At 37.9% G+C, this 20,960-nt stretch overlaps 1 protein-coding gene across 2 annotated transcripts in view; it reads right to left on the minus strand.

Moving 5' to 3' along the window:
• The window catches only part of POLR3G (RNA polymerase III subunit G), a 52,190-nt gene continuing 31,230 nt past the window's right edge, over window positions 1-20,960 (minus strand). Inside the window, exons 4-8 of one of the 2 annotated variants that reach the window (XM_053586734.1) lie at window positions 19,572-19,628; window positions 17,273-17,323; window positions 12,556-12,638; window positions 7,363-7,512; window positions 1-3,908 (exon numbers count right to left, since the gene is read on the minus strand). In XM_053586734.1, the coding sequence (XP_053442709.1) occupies window positions 3,822-3,908; window positions 7,363-7,512; window positions 12,556-12,638; window positions 17,273-17,323; window positions 19,572-19,628 (428 nt within the window). In that variant the 3' untranslated portion in view covers window positions 1-3,821. The remainder of the gene's footprint in view (window positions 3,909-7,362; window positions 7,513-12,555; window positions 12,639-17,272; window positions 17,324-19,571; window positions 19,629-20,960) is intronic. The other variant, XM_053586735.1, reaches the window with a different exon arrangement.

Here is a 20,960-nt window from a genome sequence, read left to right on the forward strand (position 1 = left end):
TCCCACTTGCTATGATGAAACGAATGGGATTGTTTGTATGTAGTTTGGGGGATTTTCCTCAGGGAAGATGACCTGGTAAGACGTCTAAAAATTGCTGTGAAGTTGTGGATCAGTCATATAGTCTGTATATGTGAATTTTAAGGATACAATCTCTACCTCAAGGATATTCATTCAAAAAAATTATGTATAGCAGAAATGCTGAGAAAGTATTTTTATTTATTTAATAGAATTTTCAGTATAATCTGTTTTTCCATTTTTTAAAGGATTTTGATCTTAAAAAGTTTATAACGTTTTTTGTTAAAAAGGAAATTTTTTCATATGTACCCTTGTAAGATGCACCACAGGTGTAATCCCACCAATCACCCTCCCTCTGCCCATCCTCCCCTCCTTTCCCCCTTCCCCGTATTCTTAGGTTATAACTGGGTTATAGCTTTCATATGAAAGCCATAAATTAGTTTCATAGTAGGGCTGAGTATATTGGATATTTTTTCTTCCATTCTTGAGATACTTTACTAAGAAGAATATGTTCCAGTTCCATCCATGTAAATATGAAAGAGGTAAAGTCTCCATTTTCTTTAAGGCTGCATAATATTCCATGGTATACATATACCACAATTTATTAATCCAAGTAAATGTAGAATATAATTGTCTTAACACAATAACTAAGAAAATGCCAAGAAGGCTATGTTAATCAGTGTGATGAAAATGTGTCAAACTGTTTAGAAAACCAGTGTATGGTGCCCCATGATTGCAATAATGTACACAGCTATGATTTAATAATTAAAACAAAAGGAAATTTTTACTACAGAGATTTTATATTAAAACAAAGCCATTGACACTGTGCGTTTGAGGGTGGTGATGGAAAGAAAGGTTAATAAGAATCCTCTGCATTAAGATTCCAGTGATCACATGAATACTACGTTGTCTGCCAAATCTTCTAAGTTATCACTTTTTTCATAATCACATGCTTAGAGTTTTGTTACTTGTGGTGGTAGTTCAAGAATATTTGATACAGCCATCCCTGCTCAATATACAAAGACTTTATTAAGTAAAATCTGTATTAAAAAATTAGTTTACCAAATAAATATGTTTAAGTAAATTCAAAATAAAACATCTTAAAATAAGACACAAGGATACAATTTGTTTTCTAAGAATTTAATGTGTAAACAAATACAGAAAAATAAGCATTATAGCAACCAGTTTTGCTTATTACAGCAATTTTAAAGACACTTCAAATACTTATGTATATTATATACACACACACACATATATATATATATATCTGAGGCTATCTCTGCAAAATAACATTTATCTTCCCATGGAATAACTTCAGACTCTCAGATTTTAAGCCAGAAAAACAAGATTCATGCTAGTAAAGCAACCTGTAGATCCTGATTCTTCACAATTTAGCATACTTTTAAAATTGTAAGAAGATCTTCCAAAGGGGGAAAGAAAGTAAAGGAGATGACTGGGGCCTCCGGGAAAAGGCTGCTCTACTATCTGCAGGACGGAAATGGTGACGATAAATCGAAAGCTAGGAAAAGAAATACCCTTCAGTGTATTTGCCTGATTCAAGTGGTTATCTCTGAAGTAAACAAAACAGCGGAGACAATGTTTCTAAGAACTAAATGGCATTTGGTTTTGGTACTAAAGTCAGAGGATAAAACATCTATGATTAATTATCAATCTCAAATGACAACTTTATGTGAGGTTTTTACTCTAAGTATAGTAGATTTATTCTTTACACTTAGACATGCTTGTCATTTAGAATCTTTAATACAATTTTCAATTCCTTTAAACAAGTAATTAAATATGATCAGCACAGCACTAAACTAGTAAGACGGGTCTTCAGACACCTTGATATGAGGAACTATTACCATTAAAAATCTTTCCTGAGAAAGTTATTTTATAAAATGGCACAAGACAATAAAAGTTTCCTCCAATTTTACGCACAAACATAGGATGGGAAAATCAGATTACAATATATTTTGTGAGGAAAACATGTTTATGTCTCAAAACTGTATTGTCAGTTATTTTCCAAACTATATGCTTTTAGACAGTGAGAACTGGTTAAGAAATGATCCTTTCTCTTAACACAATGAATACATATGGTAAATGTTGGTTGGTGTTTGAACAATTTTTTTTTTTTTTTTTTTGAGACAGAGTCTCACTCAGTTGCTGGGAGTTAAGTGCTGTGGCATTACAGCTCACAGCAACCTCAAACTCTTGGGCTCAAGCGATTCTCTTGCCTCAGCCTCCCTAGTAACTGGGACTACAGGCACCTGCCACAAAGCTTGGCTATTTGTAGCGACGGGGATCTTGCTCTTGCTCAGGCTGGTCTCCAACTCCTGAGCTCAAGCGATCCACCTGCCTCAACCTCCCAGAGTGCTAGGATTACAGGCGTGAGCCACTGCATCCAGCTGTAAACAATTTTTTATAGGAGGTTGTTTATAAGGGGAGAAACTAAGGCACAAAAACTTAGCCAAGCTAGTTTGAAGGTTGCGTTTAATAGTACAGGTAGGCTCGGTGCCTGTAGCTCAGTGGTTAGGGCACCGGCCACATACACCAGGGCTGGCAGGTTTGAACCCAACCTGGGCCTGCTAAACAACAATGACAACTGCAACAACAAAATAAATAGTAAAGGCAGAAATAGAGTCTAGGACTCTGATTTCCCAGGTTAGTGGGTAAAAGGTGCTATCCTCCCCAAGGGGAAAAAGAAAATTTGTTTTGGTGGGAAATATTAATAAATAAAATGTGAAATACATAATATGAATTTCTTTAAAAAGTCTTTGGCATCTGTGAGAGTCTTGTAGGCTGAGGTTTTTGGTTATTTTTTTCCCCAAAATATAAAAAGGTAAGGGAGCTAGCTTTTAAGTCAAACAAAAAAGATCAATCTTAATTTCCAAATGACCTGAGTTCATTCTATGTGATTCTATAAATTAATTGTAAAGTTTATAAACTGTCTGAAACAGAGGCTGCTACACCTCACAGAATTCACACACATATATTCTGCAGTGGTATTTATATGACCAGAACTTACTCCACACTCCATGAAGTACAAAAAAAAACAAGACCTCTCAGCCTAATTTTTCATAATCCCAACTACTTGAAGAAGTCAAATTTATTATAGTGGAATGATTAACTCCAATATTGTATGGTACTAAATTAACCCCAAATTCAAGTATTGATAATATCCTACATGAAATGTGGCCGGTGAGATTTATATTGCTTTGATAGGCCTTCTTCCCTATATGTTTTTGACCTCAAAATTTCTAGTCTCATACATTTGCACTTGTAAGAGCTCAGGTAGGTTTATCTATTTGCAATGTAGTAGCACAGAACATACCATGTAAAAGTAAAATATAAAATCATTTTCAAGTTTTTTTGTTTTTAAAGTGCTCTATGTGCTGTATTAAATCAACTTTCCGATTACAGAAATATATGACTATGACTAGTAATAGTTTTACAAAAGATCAGCAGTTAAACAAGAATGATTTTTTCAAGTACACATAGATGGACTGAGATGCAAAAATTCTTTAGGCACATTCAAATCCAAATCGTAGGAAAAAAAAAATTCGCTAAGTACCTAAGAGGGGCAGCAAAGGTGTTTAGAAGGAATGTCAGCGTCAGAGACTAATCCGTAAGGTAACTAGTATGTAAACTCAAAGTGGTTCTTTCTGAATGTTTTGGTTGCAAATAATTGTCCAACAAAAGAGGAACAGAAAGATAATACTCATTCCTTATCAGAAATAAAATAGAAAATAAGTCTGTCCAGATGCTCAGAAGCTGCATTATAAACATACGTTTTGAACCTTGAATGTCTAATAGGTGGCTTCATCCATGTTGTCGTCACTGTCTGCACCAAAATCATCTCCATCTTCAAAGTATGAGTTAATGTAGTCATTTTCCTAAATGAAATGATATATTCCTCCGTAAACATTAAAATGAATTATTAGAAGAAAATACACCAGTCTCAAAAGTCTCTGCTTTTTTACCTGCTGAAAAAATACAAGCCTTTCGTGTCTACCGGCACCACTTTCTTCAAGGCCACCATCTCCTGCTGTGCTCAGGCCCCGACTCACTAAGAGAACATGAAGGGATGCTCATCCTATTTCCTACCACATTACACCTTAGTGCAAACACTACTCTACCAAATGTACAGACACCCAAGAAACAAAATAATTACAGTGACATTCATTAATGGCACCAGAGCTGGGGCTTTCAGTCACAAAGCACAGTTGACCATAAGCAGAGAGACTTTGCTTTCCATCAAAAAAAAGACAAAACTTTATGATACCAAACCAAACCTAGAGAATGCTCATCTATCTGGGACCTCGCAGATTCCTTTTCTCGTGACTGACGTTTCACATGACTTTCAGCCATGGGAATGCCTGAGAAGATATCTGTGCTCAAGAATTCAAAAAACCCTTCTGGATATAAATTAAATGTAAGAGTTACTAACCAGTTGCAGTATATAGATTGTATTTGAATTCTGATTGGAAAAAATAAACTTATTTGAGACAATCATGAAAATTTTAATGCTGGGTAATATTAAGGAATATTAAGGAATTCATTGTATAAGGTCTAAAAATGATACTTTGAGACTATTAAAAAATCCTTATTTTTGACTCCATCAGTGAAAAAGGATTTGCCTTAAAATAATCCAAAGCAGATGGCAGGTAGAGGTGGGGAGTTAGGCAGAGATTGGGTGAATGAATGAGGGGTTGAAAGATTGGCTATGGATTAATCATTGTTAAAGCTCAGTGATTAAGACCACAGGTGTTTATTTTACTAGTTATTAGATTTTTATACATGATTGAGATCTCCCATAATAAAAAATTATCTTCACATATGTATTGTCTACAGTAAAAAATAAAAACTATTCTCAAAAGAAAGTCTCCTGAATCACCCTTATTTTCCTGAAGGTTTTCTTTTATAATATCTGGATGGTGGGATTTTATGAGCAAAGACATATAAATAATGTAAGAAAGATAACTTACATTATTCAGATAATATTTCATTACTTTGTCTTCCCCGAATACTGTGAGTTTCTACATCCAGCTAAGGCCCTCCCCAATCCCAGGAAGTTGGCCTGGCTTCCTCGGTACCAAGAAATCCAGCCATGTTGGAAACCTGGCTGACGCTGGGACCTGTGTACTGGGGAGACATGGTGTGGTTGAGAGTTCAGATGAGGCCACCTTGTAAATAAGACCTTGGTAAGGACACTTGTAGGGATATACAAGCCAATCTGTATATAAACGTGGAAATGAAGGGATACTCTGGCATTCCAAAGCAAGCATGTGCCACCTGGGTTTGAGACATGAACATCTCTTCCCCAGCATGTTGAAACAGGATGAAGGAGCCGCAGAGGGGCAGTGAGTGTGAAGGCACAGGACACGAAGGGAAGGGAGTCTGCTCTGGATGCCTCATTTCCTGAATGAAGGTGTTACCACCTACTAAAGTGAAAGAAAAGGGAGTAAGGAAGGAGGATTAAGAAGAAAGATGATGATCTAAAACAACTGTCATGGAAAACTAACAAGAAAAACAGAAAACTTGTTTGCTAGCAAAACGGTCCAGTGTTTTTTTAGTAGCGTCAATGTTGGTGATTCATCAGAAATACTCCATAAGCAGGTTTGAAAGGAAAAAGAAGCAAACAGTAGAAATGGTCAAAGCTTGTTTTGGTGTGGTGTGTGCTGGGAGGACAAGATCAACGGTAAATAAGAATGGGCATGAAAGGTGTGCAAGGGTCCAGCCGGCTCCTAAGGAAATTAAGACAGGGAAAACGGGATCAGAAAGAGTAACATCTCAGTCATGTCAGAGGGCAATGGGGATAAAAAGGCAAATGATCAGAAGAGACAGCTCGAGACAAATGTGATATATTTCATTTTCTCTTTTTTTTTTTTTTTTTGAGAAAGAGTCTTACTGTATCACCCTCGGTAGAGTACCGTGGCGTCACAGCTCACAGCAACTTCAAACTATTGGGCTTAAGCGATTCTCTTGCCTCAACCTCCCGAGTAGCTGGAGGCACCCGCCACAACGCCCAGCTATTTTTGGTTCCAGTTGTCGTTGTTTAGCACGCCCGGGCCAGGCTCGAATCCGCCACCCTTGGTGTATGTGGCTGGCACCCTACTCACTGAGCTACAGGCACTGAGCTAATATATTTAATTTTCAAATATCTAGACTTAAACAGAATACTCAGGAAAATTCTGAAAAAAGAAGGGTAGCAGAAAAAACATGGCCCATAAAAATAATCAGACACTTAACATTAACCGGAGTAGCTCAGTGTTGGTTCAGAAATAAATCAATGGAACAGAGTCCAGAAATAGTATATCTAAGTAGATATGGGAATCTAACAGCTGATAAAAGAAGAATTTCAAATTATAAAGAAAGCAAATCATTTAATATATGAGGCTGGCAGCTGGCTAGCCATTTGGAAACAGATAAAAAGATAATCACTATCTCTCCCTTCATATTAATGAAAAGTTCAAAAGAATACAACATTTACTATAAAATAACTAAAACATATAATAAAAATTTGACAGTTGGAGTAGTTTTAGGAGAAGCAAAGATTTAGAGTACAGTACAACAAACTGAAATAAAGTGAAGACAAGGTCACCAGAACACAGAAAAAACTCTCAGCCCAGGGCCACTGTGACAGGTGTCTGCAAAGTGCCAAGGGGGTTGTGACCAACAGAGTTACCCTGCTCAAAAATATCTTGATTGACTCTGGGTTATTTTGAAATGTATCATGTGTGTAAAAGTTGGAAATTTCAAATCCAAAACAGAATCCTGACTCAGCCAGTACCTGCGGTTAAATTATCAGTGTCCTCGGACACATCCACACGCACCCCGGAACTGGAAGCAGAAAGGCTTACGGGCCTGAGAGACTAAGCCCCCCGTCACTTTCACCGCTGACTTAACATTTTATGCCGACAAATCGTGACTGCATTCATCTGATCGATCTCATTAAGTCGTAGATGTCCTGTACAAAGTTAAAGTTGTCTACCAAGTTACTTTTACCTCCTATATTTAATACGGCAACATTATCATTTCAGTGCTGTAATAATTCTCTTGATACCAAGGAATTAATGCCAGTGATGATAATCTACTCCTGGTCTCCTCCACTTGGTTTTAGTTTGGTGATTTTCACTGCATATCATGGGCCTCGCTCCTTATTAGATATCACCTAAGCTGAAACCCTGTCACCTTTCTCAGAGGGCAACGCCAGTGACGATAATCGCCTCCTGGTTTCCAGCAACTCGGTTTTGGTTTGGTGAGTTTAACTGCACACCATGGGCCTCGCTCCTTACTGGAGAACACTGAGGCTGAACCAACCCTGCCACCCCTCCAGGGGGCTGGTACCTCCTCCTGCTCCTCCTCGTCATAGTCCTCCTGCTCCGCGGCACCGTCCTCATCATCGTCGTCATCTCCTTCTTTGCTTTTGTCTTTGCTTCCTTCTTTCTCTTCATTTTCCTCATCTGATTTTTCACCATCACCTCGCTTTTCCAATTCCTGGTATAATAAGTTTCATTAGTTTATATGGAAACCACTGGACTCTGACCTCCCTGCCCAGCCTTAAGAGAAGCCAGTTACCTGATGCTTACTCTAATCCCACCTCACCACTACCTCTGGCCTACGACACCAGGAATCAACTCCAGAAAGCAGAAACTCACCGTGTTATCATTAGGTTGCTATTGTCTTTGCTTGTGTTACTTAATACTTGGGTCTCAGATAATGCTGGGGTAACTCAGCTCTAGTGCACAGTGTTTTATTTTTATAATTTCTCTCCTTATAAAATATATGAGGTGATTTAGTTTATGGAGAACTTTCAGAAGGATATTTTGTCTTCCTTTTTTTTTTTTTGTAGAGACAGAGTTTCACTTTATGGCCCTCGGTAGAGTGCCATGGCGTCACACAGCTCACAGCAACCTCTAACTCCTGGGCTTAGGCGATTCTCCTGCCTCAGCCTCCCAAGTAGCTGTGACTACAGGCACCCGCCACAACGCCCGGCTATTTTTTGGTTGTAGTTTGGCTGGGGCTGGGTTTGAACCCGCCACCCTCGGCATATGGGGCCGGCGTCCTGCTCACTGAGCCACAGGCGCCACCCTGTTTTCCTTCTAACATAAAAGGAGAAAAGAAATGTAATGGAAATATTTAAAAATGTTTGTATTTTAGTTTATAAGTGAGATCATTTAAAAGTATTACTATCAAGTCCTCCTGGAATAAAGTAGCCTAGCTGTAGATTATCCATGTCCTTCTCACTCATTATTTACTTTCCACTCCCAGAAATTTTTGCAGCTTACTACATCTGCCACGTTGAGAAGAAAGAGAAAATCAAAACTGAAACCACAGTCAACACTTTTACAAACTCTGAGAGAGGAGGCAAAGGGGAAATGTAGAGTTAGAAAAACCACGGTTCCACGATCACTTATCCACGCTGTCAAAATCATCATGATGCGTTCTCACAGCACACAAATACATCTTTGTATTTCTATTATGACTACTAACAATTTTTTCATTTAATAAAAAGTGACCGGATGGCGCCTGTGGCTCAAGGAGTAGGGCGCCGGTCCCATATGCCAGAGGTGGCGGGTTCAAACCCAGCCTCGGCCAAAAAAAACCAAAAAAAAAGAGAAAAAAAAAAGTGACCTATTTTCATTATTGTCATCTGTTCACTAAATTGCATTATGGTCAATATTTATAAACAATAGACTTTCACAAGTTTTCTAAGATGTGGGTACAGTAATAATTTCACATATTACTAACAATATTCATACTTAAGACAGAAAATCACTTTAGCTAAGATGTGATTATTCCTAAACAGTAATCAGAACACTAATTTATGAATCTGCAAATACTCTATCTCTGATGTGTTTACTTTGTAGATTACAATGGAGAGGAGATACTTTATATCTGGAGTGACCATAAGGTAGCTAATCCTTCAGTGGTTCTTAAATATTTATCTTTAATTACATGCAAATTTGAATTTAAGGAAACCAAAGGTGACAACTCAATTTCTAATCAAAATTCAAACTCCACCTTTCCTGTCTGCTTTCCCCACTTGGGCAAAATAAATAAGACCAAAGTAATAGAAGATTTTCTTTTATTTTTTGAGACAGAGTCTTACTTTGTTGCCCTGGTAGAGTGCCGTGGCATCATAGCTCACAGCGACCTCAGAATCTAGGACTCAAGTGATTATCTTGTCTCAGCCTCCCGAATAGCTGTGACTACAGGTGCCCGCCACAACGCCCGGCTATTTTTATTTTTTAGAGACGAGGTTTTGCTCTAGCTCAGGCTGGTCTTGAACTAGTGAGCTCAGGTGATCTGTCCATCAGAGCCTCTGAGAGTGCAGAGATTACTGGCGTGAGCCACTCTGCCCGGCCCATCAGATGGTTTTTATTGATAACGACCTATATAAAGTTGCCTTATGTGAGTTACTACTATAATGTGTGCAATTTTTCCAACTAGCAATTCCTGTGGAAAACTGCAAGTAAACAAATAGTGTTTTATGGATCTTGTGAAGCATCTGTAATTAGATAGACAAACATGTATATGATGCCATTAATGTTAATATATGGTATTTTTTTCTTTTCTATTATAACCAGATAATGAAAACTCATTAAGTTTGTATAGTTGAAAGGAAATTGCAGTGATATACTTAAATGTGTACAACAGAGTTATCTGAAAAATCAGCCTACTATTATTTCATAATTGACAACAAAATTATTTAACTCAGTTATGTAAAAAATTTTTTTCTGGGTGGCGCCTGTGGCTCAGTGAGTAGGGCGCCGGCCCCATATACCGAGGGTGGCGGGTTCAAACCCTAGCCCCGGCTGAACTGCAACCAAAAAATAGCTGGGCGTTGTGGCGGGCGCCTGTAGTCCCAGCTGCTCGGGAGGCTGAGGCAGGAGAATCACTGAAGCCCAAGAGGTAGAGGTTGCTGTGAGTCCTGTGACATCATGTCTCTCTACTGAAGGCAGTAAAGTGAGACTCTGCCTCTACAAAAAAAAAAAAAAAAAAAAAAATTTTTTTTCTGAGGCCAGGCACAGTGGCTGACACCTGTAATCCCAGCACTCTGAAAGGATCACTTGAGCTCAGGAGTTCGAGACCAGCCTGAGCAAAAGTGAGACCTTGCTCTAAAAAACAGCCAGGTGTTGTGGCAGGCACCTGTAGTCCCAGTTACTTGGGAGGCTGACGCAAGAGGACTGCATGAGCCCAAAGAGTTTGACGTTGCTGTGAGCTATGACATTATAGCACTCAACCCCAGGGCAATTGAGTGAGACTGTCTCCAAGAAAAAAAAAAAAATGAATACGCTACAGAAAACTCTGGAAACAGTTCATTTATGTACAGGCAACAGTTCTTCTAGTTTAACTCTTATGCAGGCACTATATAGAGTCTCCAGGATGTCATGCAGAAATAAGAAGCTACAGATGTTCTATTTTAATAAACCTTGTGACTGTTTTTGAAGTGTGTCCTGAAAAAGGTGTTTAAATGTAGGGAATAAGGAAACATGACTTCTTCTAAGGAGGAACCTCATCTTGAGGTCCAGGTCAATCTTCCGACAGGACGTGTTATCTTAGGAACTTTGTTTCAGGAAGTTTCAAGAACGGCCAGAACCTGTGTTCAATTGACACAAGTTGGCTGTGCTGTAACCCCGTCATTCCACCACAGTTAAACCTGACAGTTATCACTATTCCTTCACCAACCTTCTGACCTTATTTTTTAGAAGTGTTATTTCTAGTTCAAGTACCAACCCAAAATATAAAATAACAAAATCGTAAGTTTCTGCCACGAAGTAGCTGTGCCAACATGGCCAGACAAGTAAATGTTTTAAAGCCCTTAGCTCGCTCATAGGTAAGTAAGGAGTAATATCCACCTCTCTTTGTTGTTATGAACTCTTCAGGCCATGACAAAGAGCCTGGTTTAGAATAAATTTGCTGTGTTAGCCACTATCATTACCACCGTTATCATCATCATCAGTGCAGGACAATGCACGCATTGATAGTGACAGTAACTGACCATCACCTCCATGGAGAGCAGTGCAGTAACAATTATCCATTTTATTCAGTGCATGTAACAACTGACCCAACAAATACCTCTAGAAATCTTCCCTACACATGTAAAAAAAAGATGGCATATTTAACATGAATTTATTGCAGCATCATTTATAACAGCAAAACACTAGATGCAATATAATGTCCATTGGTAAGGCATTAAATAAATTACAGTTCCTTCTGATAGTGCAGCTAAAAAAAGAATCAGGTAATTTTATTCACCCTGATATGGAACTGTTTCCAAGATATTTTGTTAAGTGATAAAATGTAAACAGTATAACATGCTACCTTTTGTCATTAAAAAGATAAAAGCAATCTATATTTGCTATTCATGCAATTATTTCTGAAAAGATTTCTAAGAAACTGGTAATACCGGTTGTCTACAGAAAGGGAACTACCCTGTTTCCTAGACAGTGTCTTATTTTAAGGTGTGCTCCCAAAGATGCGCTAGGTCTTATTTTCAGGAGACATCTTATCTTTCCTGTAAGTAGGTCTTATTTTTTGAGGATGTCTTATTTTTGGGGAAACAGGGTAGATGGCTGGAGACAAGAATGGGAGGTCAGATTTTCAGTATCTTTTTTTTTTTTTTTTTTGAGACAGCCTCACTCTGTTGCCCTGGGGAGAGTGCCACGGTGCCATCATAGTTCATGGCAACCTCAAACTCTTGGGCTCTAGGGATCCTCTTGCCTCAGTTTTTCTATTTTTAGTAGAGACAGGGTCTCGCTCTTGCCCAGGCTGGTCTTGAACTCCTGAGCTCAAGCAATCCTTCCGCCTTGGCCTCCCAGAGTGCTAGGATTACAGGCATGAGCCACCATGCCCAGATAAACTTTCAATGTGTTAACTTCTGAATTTTATATCTTCTTATTTTTGGAATATTTAAATAAGGAAAGATACAAAAATGAGTTCCATTAAGATAAGGCTGTCCCTCGCTACAGCCTTCTATATATCACATAAAACACAGAAATAAAAGCATTAAATAAACACAAAAATGTACGCCAACAGGAAGAAAAATGAGAGGTTTTTAAAAGAATTATCTATTTAGTTTTAAAAGAGTTACATAAAAGGTTTCATGTTTCTTTGCCCCTGCATAATTCAAATATAAGAAGAAAATGAGGATATAGTATAAAAGAAAGCAGGTAATAAAAGGGGAGGCAAGTTGTCAGTTGAGGGCTGAAGGAGGACAGGATGGAACCTTCCCATCTCCCAGCTAACCAAGTTCTACCCTTCCCAGTTACCTTCCGTGCTAGGCTCACTTCTGCCAAATCCATGTTATTAAAAAGCGAGAAGGCTAAAAAGTTGAAACAAGGTACAAGGAGGCATGGCCTTTTTTTAAATCTTGCATCAGTTCACTTTTGTAATAAGAAGAAAACCGGGCGGCACCTGTGGCTCAAGGAGTAGGGCGCCAGTCCCATATGCAGGAGGTGGCGGGTTCAAACCTAGCCCTGGCCAAAAAAACCACACACACAAAAAAACAAAACAAAACATAGAAGAAAACCTTACCTCAATTTTTTTCAACACATCTGAAGGATTAATGAGTGAAGTGCCTCTGCCTCTATCTTTTGCCTGTTTGGAGTTTGGGCCTGCTGAAGTAAAAGTACCAGTTAACACATTTTTCTGTAACAACAACTGCGTGCTATATTTCTTTGTCTTTCATACGCTGTCTAGCACAGTGGTACATCATAGTAGGCAGTCACATAATTTCCAGAGTGAATTAATTTTCTCAACGAACAAACAAAATAAACCATCACAGGTCACCATGAAGAACCAATGACAATCACTTACAAGAACATTATAAGACTGTAACCAGATTATATTTTTATTGGTATTGAAAATTTATTTTGGCAATTCATATTAGGGTCAAAATTGCTATAATGCTACCTCAGGTAGAAAGAAGTACTGGGATACAGGACAGTCTCCCATAATCCACGTGACTAGCTGCCTAGTCACTGATGACTGAATTGCATTTTAAGCAAAGCAATTTTACCAGATTTGGAAAATAAAAAGGGAAGTGCAGGATAAACAGGCACTTGCCAGTGGTGAAAGAAATGAGAAAAAGCTCATACCCAGAGCAACACAGATCGTCTTTGAAATGATTAGAAGAGTTAAACTATACACATCCATCATATGAACCTGAAAACTCAAAACATATAAAGAAAACAATGTTTTAACAGTTTTGAGATATATGATTTTTTAAACTCACATAAAAAAATACATTTTAAGGTTCTTCTGAAACTGAAAGATCTAAAGTATTTCACATACCGCTTCTGCTAGTAAGTTACCAAAGGACTGTGATATGCTACAAAATTGTACCATTGTGATCAGAAGGTATTACAGTTCTTACCAAAATACCTAGAAATTACTCGGTAAGAGGAAAATGCAGCTCAGAAGATGTAATTTTGCTGAAGATTAACATTTGACTATAGAAGAGGAATTTTTAGATTGTGCTGGCTGACCCATAACTGATGGAATTACAATTAACTGTCACACCAAATTGCCCCTTGGAGAGTCCCTGAGCTTACTGAGAGCTTCCAAAGGTATATATTAGTGAGGTTTTGTTTAAATAAAAGATTTAATAATGGATAACTTCTTCTGATCTCCTTGAGAGCAAAGACTGGTTAATACGGTCTGTAGCACATAAAATAAAGCATCCTATATGAATAAGATCTTGATAAATACTGTAATATGGATGCCAAAAACATTAGTGAAGAATGTATTTTACTCACATTGTGAAGTTTTTTCTCAATGGACTTTTTATCAAATTATATATCTTAATAACACATAAATCTGTTAAGTGGGTACTATAAAATTGGTCAGGTAAATAAACTTACTAAAAATTACTAACTTTCAGCCAAAAAGGTCAGTTGAAGACTCAGGTCCACTCAGCATTATTTGCTAGTGATCATTCTGGTTTTACATAGTATCTAATCCTTATATACATAATTAGGGGAGGTGTCAAATTCTCAAAATTGATTTGTTCTAAACTTAACATTTTAACATAAATTTTTTCCCCATCTTTAGCCAAATATTTGCATGTACTGTATTTGAAATTTTTGTTTGTTTCTTTCCTTCAATACCTGCTGAAAGCTAGTTCTTCAACTAGTTGTGATAGCTCACGCTGTAACCTAGCACTTTGGAAGGCGAAGGCAGGTGCACTGCCTGAGCTCAGGAGTTTGAGACCAGCCTGAGCAAGAATGAGACCCAGTCTCTAAAAAACAGTCAGGCATTGTGGCAGGTGCCTGTAGTCCCAGCTACTTGGGAGGCTGAGGCAAGAGGATCACTCGAGCCCAAGAGATTGTTGAGGCTGAGGTTGCTGTGACGCCATAGCACTCTACCCAGGGTGACAAAGTGAGAATCTGTCTCAAAAAAAAAAAGAAAGAAAGAAAGAAAGAAACAACCATCTTTAACTTTCGACTCTCTTGGTATTATTTACTGTCATGAAAACCAATGAAGGCCTTCTCAACAAAACGGACAGAACAAGACTATCAGCAACACAAAAATTACAAAAGAGGCAATAAAAAACATCAGGGCAAAATGGAAAAAGAAAGGCTTTTTTTTTTTTTTTTTTTTTAAGAGACAGAGTCTCACTTTGTAACCCTTGGTAGAGTGCCATGGCATCGCAGCTCACAGCAACCTCCAGCTCTTGGACTTAGGTGATTCTCTTGCCTCAGCCTCCCAAGTAGCTGGGACCACGGGCACCTGCCCCAATGCCTAGCTATTTTTCGTTGCAGTTTGGCCAGGGCCAGGTTTGAACCTGCCACCCTTGGTATATGGGGCCGATGCCCTAGTCACTGAGCCACAGGCGCCGCCCTATTGTTTTATTTTTTTTTTAACAAATGGGAATCCTGATGGAATGGAAGCTTTTACTAATGTACGTAAGAAGCCTCAGTGATGAGTAGCCTGAGGGATCTATCTGAAAACATTACTTTTTCCAAAATAAATACATTCCTTTTACCTTTAAAATCAGCTACAGATCTATGATCTCCTAGCACAATGATTTTCAATGCCATTAGAGGATCTTAGGCGCCCAGCCTTGAAAATATTTTTTTAAGATGCTAATTAAATTATTTACCAAAGAAGTTCAAAGTACAGTAAGTATATTCTTTCCTTTACTCTTTTTTATGATCAACATAAGTTAAGTGTGCCATGGAAGTTTAACTACAGGTTCAAGTGTGCCCTGAGATAAAAAAGGCTGAGAAACAGTGCCCTACGGTATGACCAGTATTATTCATATACATGCATTTTATTATGAAAATAATAGATTTGCCCAATACAAACCAAGAGTATAAAAAGACATAAATCATCATATCTCAAAATATTCTATATTCAGGCTAAATATTAGTTATTTACTATATCTTTAATATAAAAATATTAAATATATAATATATTACTAAATATTAAATATATAATATATTACTAAATATTATATTATATAGTAAATATGTATTACTAAATATTATATTATATTAATATATTATTATATATTATTATTAAATATATAATATATAATACTAAATATTAGTATTTACTATATCTTTAATATAAAAATACATATATATTAAATATATATGCTCAAACTTAAACATAATGTACCTCTAATATGTGCACTTTACTATGTATCAATTATACTTCAATAAAGCAGCTAAAAAGGGAAATGGGAATTTCTTCTCTTCTCTTAGTGGCCGACCCCATTGTTCTCAACTTTTCTGGATACTTCCCTTTTGCTCTCTTCATTTCTCAAAGCAAAATTCTCTACGAACACATCTATGCCAGCTGTCTCCAGTTAAGTTCCCATAACTGTTTAACCTTCTTGAATCTGGATTCTACTTCCACAAATCTTTTGACAAGCTCTCACTGAGGTCACCAATTACAGACATGTTAAAAAATTAAATAGGGCAGGCCTGTGGCTCAGTGAGTAGGCGCCGGCCCCATATACTGAGGGTGGCAGGTTCGAACCCGGCCCCGGCCAAACTGCAACAAAAAATAGCCGGGCGTTGTGGCGGGCGCCTGGAGTCCCAGCTACTCGGGAGGCTGCGGCAAGAGAATCACCTAAGGGCAGGAGTTGGAGGTTGCTGTGAGCTGTGATGCCACAGCACTGTACCAAGGGCATAAGGTAAGACTTTATTGTCTCTACAAAAAAAAAAAAAAAAAATTAGTTAACATTCTCCGATCTTCATCTTACCTGACCTCTCAGCACGCTGCTGACTGCCTTCTGAAATGCTCTTCCCTTCTGAACATCCCTTTTCTAAGTCCCCATCCTGGCTCTCCTCCTTCCTCTCTTTTGCTGAGACCGATTCAGTCTCCTCTACCAGTCCATTAAATTCTGGCTGGCATTCCTCCAAGCCAGGCCCTTTCTTCTACTTCTCTAACTCCACCCTAGACAGCCTCACCCTTTCTCACTATCTTAATGATCGCCTCTCTGCTAATGACAACCATTTCTATTATGAAGTCCTTTCCCAGTATCCCCCAACATATTCATGTTTGTAAATTTCAAAGGAATCCTAAAGACATTAGAACTGCACTTATGATTTTTCTTGACAAACCTGGTCTTTCTCTAATTTCCCTCATCCCACTTTACTTTAATAAATTCTTACTAATCCTTCAATCTCAACTCCAATTTCAGTCCTCAAAAGAACCCTTCCCAGACCTCACAATGAGAACAACCCTGTTTATGCTTAATGTCTTTACTCCACCTGGCTACAAGCTCCATGAAGGCAAGAATTATTCAGACTCTGCTCACAGTTTTATTCCCCTCAGGACAGCGTCCAGCAATAGTTTATACTCAACTATTTATTGAATGGAATTAATGAAGAAAAACAAAATGTAAACATTCACTTTGCCATCTTTCCACACAACATAAAGCTCTGTTTTACCGGTTTCCCAGTTTTAAAATGTTTTAATTAACAACTTAGAGTATAGCCAGCATGATCATAAAAAGTTGGCAGATATGTAAATAAAAAGATCTACATAATTGAAAAGTCTTTCCTAGCACATCCACAATTTCACAATTAAAGAAAGGACAACTAAACGAGCAAACAAAAAACCCCCCAAAATCAACAAAAAACCTGCCAAGCTTTAAGCAAAACAATCAAAATGTCAAAATAGTTTAAGAAAAAGCATTCAGAACAAACGGCGTAACTTCAGGTTGCCAATTCCATATTAATAGAATGTAAGCAATAACCTTTTTCTACCTGAATTATGATTACATTAGTCAATGTACCTTTTTTGCATTTTTTCCTTGGCATCAACTCTCTTGGAAGTCTTCTCCAATCTATGTGTATTAAAGAAAAAAACAAAAATTGCAGTTTCACTAGGAATCAATGGCACTGGACATAACTCTGTGAAGAACACAAGGACAGCAGTCCAGGCAAGACAGTAAAATTTCTTAGTATGTGACTGTACAGATTTAGCCTGAACTATAACAAAAGAAAATATAAATATAACCCGATAGTGATATATTTTCTCTTACAAAGATAAACAGTTCATTAAAATAACTTTCAAATAGTGCTATAAAATTTGTTGGGAACAAAATCTTAGGTAGTTCTTTGTGGGTGTTAGCATTACAACTGGTTTTAATTATTTACTTAATGACTATTCTGTATTATGTAAGTTTCTGGAGTTGATAAATATTTCTTTTGCAATGAAGAATTTTTTTTCAAAGGGTAAAGTATGTGACCATAATCTCAACACACTCAACATGAAAAAAAAAATTCCTAATAACTATCTGAAACTTTAAAATTAAAAACATAAATAGCTATGGAGAAATGAATTCCCTACAATAGGGAATTAATTGTATTTTTGCTTAATGTGCTTTGCCTATATTACCTAGGTAATTTCTCTAATTGTTCACTTTCTTCTGATTTTTATGCAGTTAAGTAGAAAGTTGAAGCAACATAAAATTAGATTAAAAAATACTGCCTCCTAAATAAAGAACTGTGCAAAACATCTACGCCTCAAGTCATTTTACCTGAACTAATAAATTTTGTTTTGCCTGTATTTTACTTTTTATAAACTACTCATTGAGGATTATGTGACAGTATCATTTGAGAGACTAATGAAGTGGAAAAGATGAGAGACTAAAGGATGTTTTCAGGGGGCCCCAAACTCATCAATGATCAACAATGAAAGACAGAGTCCAACCTATGGAAGCGACATCCCATCAGTGCCATGCGTGCTGCTACATAAGGGTAGTTTCTACATAACACCAAGGACAAAACCATAAAAGGAAAATCAATTAAAAAACGAGAGACCCTGCATTCTAACATGACTACTATTTTATTTACAAATTGAATAAGCTGGATGAGATCTCCTCCATAGCCCCTTCCACCTTGTCTATAACTAAGGGAGAAGGCCAAAAACAAAGCTCCCTTAGGAATGGCTCTGTTGAAAAGCCATCTTAACAAATGAAAAAAGACCATGTCTGTTTCAAAGTAAGGGAGACTGGCTTGGCGCCCGTACACAGTGGTTACGGCACCAGTCATGTACACGGAGGCTAGGGGTTCGAACCCAGCCCAGGCCATCTAAACAAGGACAACTGCAACAAAATATAGTCGGGCATTGTGGCAGGTGTCTGTAGTCCCAGCTACTCCTGAGGCTGAGGCAAGAGAATCGCTTAAGCCCAAGACTTGGAGGTTGCTGTGACGCCATGGCACTCTACTGAGGGCACCAAAATGAAACTGTCTCAAAAATAAAAAAAAGTAAGGGAGATCCATGAGCTTAGCTTAAAAGATCATTAAAACTAGATTATTTTACTTTCTCCTCAGAAGCTCTAATATCACACAGGAACAAAGAAGCAAGTGATTTTTTTTTTTTTCAGTTTTTAGCCAGGGCTGGGTTTGAACCCACCACCTCTGGCATATGGGGCCGGCGCCCTACTCCTTTGAGCCAAAGGTGTCGCCCAAAGCAAGTGACTTTTGGTATTACCAATTAAAATTGTGATATGGCTATAGAAAGTGACCAAACCCACATACTAGGGTTTAGTAAGTCCTATTTCTATAAAAAAATGTATTGTAAGAACCACAAAAAACACTTTAACCCCTCCTTGTTAAAGTGTAAAAATCTTTTCATCTTCATTTCCCGAAGATTTATATTATCTTTTTTTGACTATTTTTTTTTTTTTTTTTTGAGACAGAGTCTCAAGCTGTCATCCTGGGTAGAGTGCTGTGGCATCACAGCTCATAGCAACCTCAAACCCTTGGGCTTAAGCGATTCTCTTGCCTCAGCCTCCCAAGTAGCTGGAACTTCAGGTGCCTGCCACAATGCCCGGCTATTTTTTGGTTGTAGTTGTCACTGTTGTTTGTCAGGCCCAGGCTGGATTTGAACCCATCAGCTCCGGTGTATGTGGCTGGTGCCCTAGCAGCTGAGCTACAGGTGCAGAGCCAAGATTTATATTATTAATTAATTAGAAGAAAGGAACCAGACTCAGTTTTCCTATGGTGAAAATAGAAAACTTATATTTTTAAAAAAATATGGAGTAGGGTGAAAGCCTTTAAAAAGACTTAAGTCTGTTTTGTAATTACCTGGTGTCCATTCTTCTTTGTATACCTTCATATATCTTTTACTGTATCTTTCAATATCTAGGAGACAACGAGATAAAGAATTCATTAGGAAAATCAAGAATAAACCTGAACTTAAGCTATTCCTTTAAGATAACTGAAACACCTTTTATTTCACACATGGGCAGTTTCGTACCTTTGTACATAATGAGTTTATGAGCACACAGTGAAAAGTTCAATGAGAATGACCTGCTTAAAAAGTGGCAAGCAGCAGCTGGATGTGATGGGCTGGGGGTAAACCTTGGTTTGGTTCTTAGAACCTGACAATCTGACTTACCCACAACAATATTCACAAAAGCCCAAAGTTACACTACCTGTGTAAGCCACTTGCATATAAGGTCAAGGGGAATGGGGGATGGGAGGAGGGGTCTAGTCAGCATCTCCTATTTTAACCTTATGACATTGACCTCCAGCTCCCAAACTTTAAATTTGGGACAAATGGGATATGTTAAGTACCTAAGTGTGAGTAGAGAGCTGCTTGCTCACCTCTAGCACTTAATACACACATAACCATTCCAGAAGGTTCCTCAACAAGCCACTTTTCACAATCCATTGCAGAGGAGAATGGGGAAAAGCCTAGGGGTAGTAAGGCTGGACTTGGTGAGGCACTACCTGTGTGAGACAGATGAGCAAATTACAGGCCGCCCAGGCCAACTACTGAAAACACTGCAGGGACGGTCTGAGCTGCCCAAACCCACAGAACTACAGCTGTGCCGCCTGCCTCTGATGTGTCCACCCGTGTCCACCAAGAAAGTCCCTTTCACAGAAGCATGGGTCGGCAAGGAGCAAGGCGACGCAAGAGCTTGAAACCAAAAGGACTTTAGAAGCTGAGCCATGAAAAAGGGAAGGCAGTAAAAAAGATGATTATTTCAAAATCAAGGATCAGTATGGACTCATTTTTCTTCTATGTCAAGACAACACTTCCACGTAATGAAGCCATGTTTTAGATGACAATAACTAAGGTAAGGAGACCAAGAGACCATGAGACCATGTTTCGATCGGTATTGAACTGTCTGGCTTAAGGTGAAATGTTTAACCTTGCTCTCAAGTTTTTCATAAAAAGAGGTCAGCAGAAACGAGAGATTCCCAGAATTTCCACTATAATGACATAATTTTTAGTATTGTCTTTAAAACATTCTACATTTTGAAAAACTTTAATCCTCAGTATATAAAGAAAAAGAGTTTTTAACCATTTATTATTTGGATCCAATGGACATTTTATATTTAAAAAATTTTTAAGTTACTTTCAAATAATTTACCGAAGAATAAAGAGATAGTGAAAAACAACTATTAGAACCCAAATTAAGGGCTGAGCACGGTGGCTCATGCCTGTAATTCTAGCACTCTGGGAGG

The sequence above is a fragment of the Nycticebus coucang genome, chromosome 1, assembly GCF_027406575.1.
Source record: "Nycticebus coucang isolate mNycCou1 chromosome 1, mNycCou1.pri, whole genome shotgun sequence".
Classification (NCBI taxonomy): Eukaryota; Metazoa; Chordata; class Mammalia; order Primates; family Lorisidae; genus Nycticebus; species Nycticebus coucang.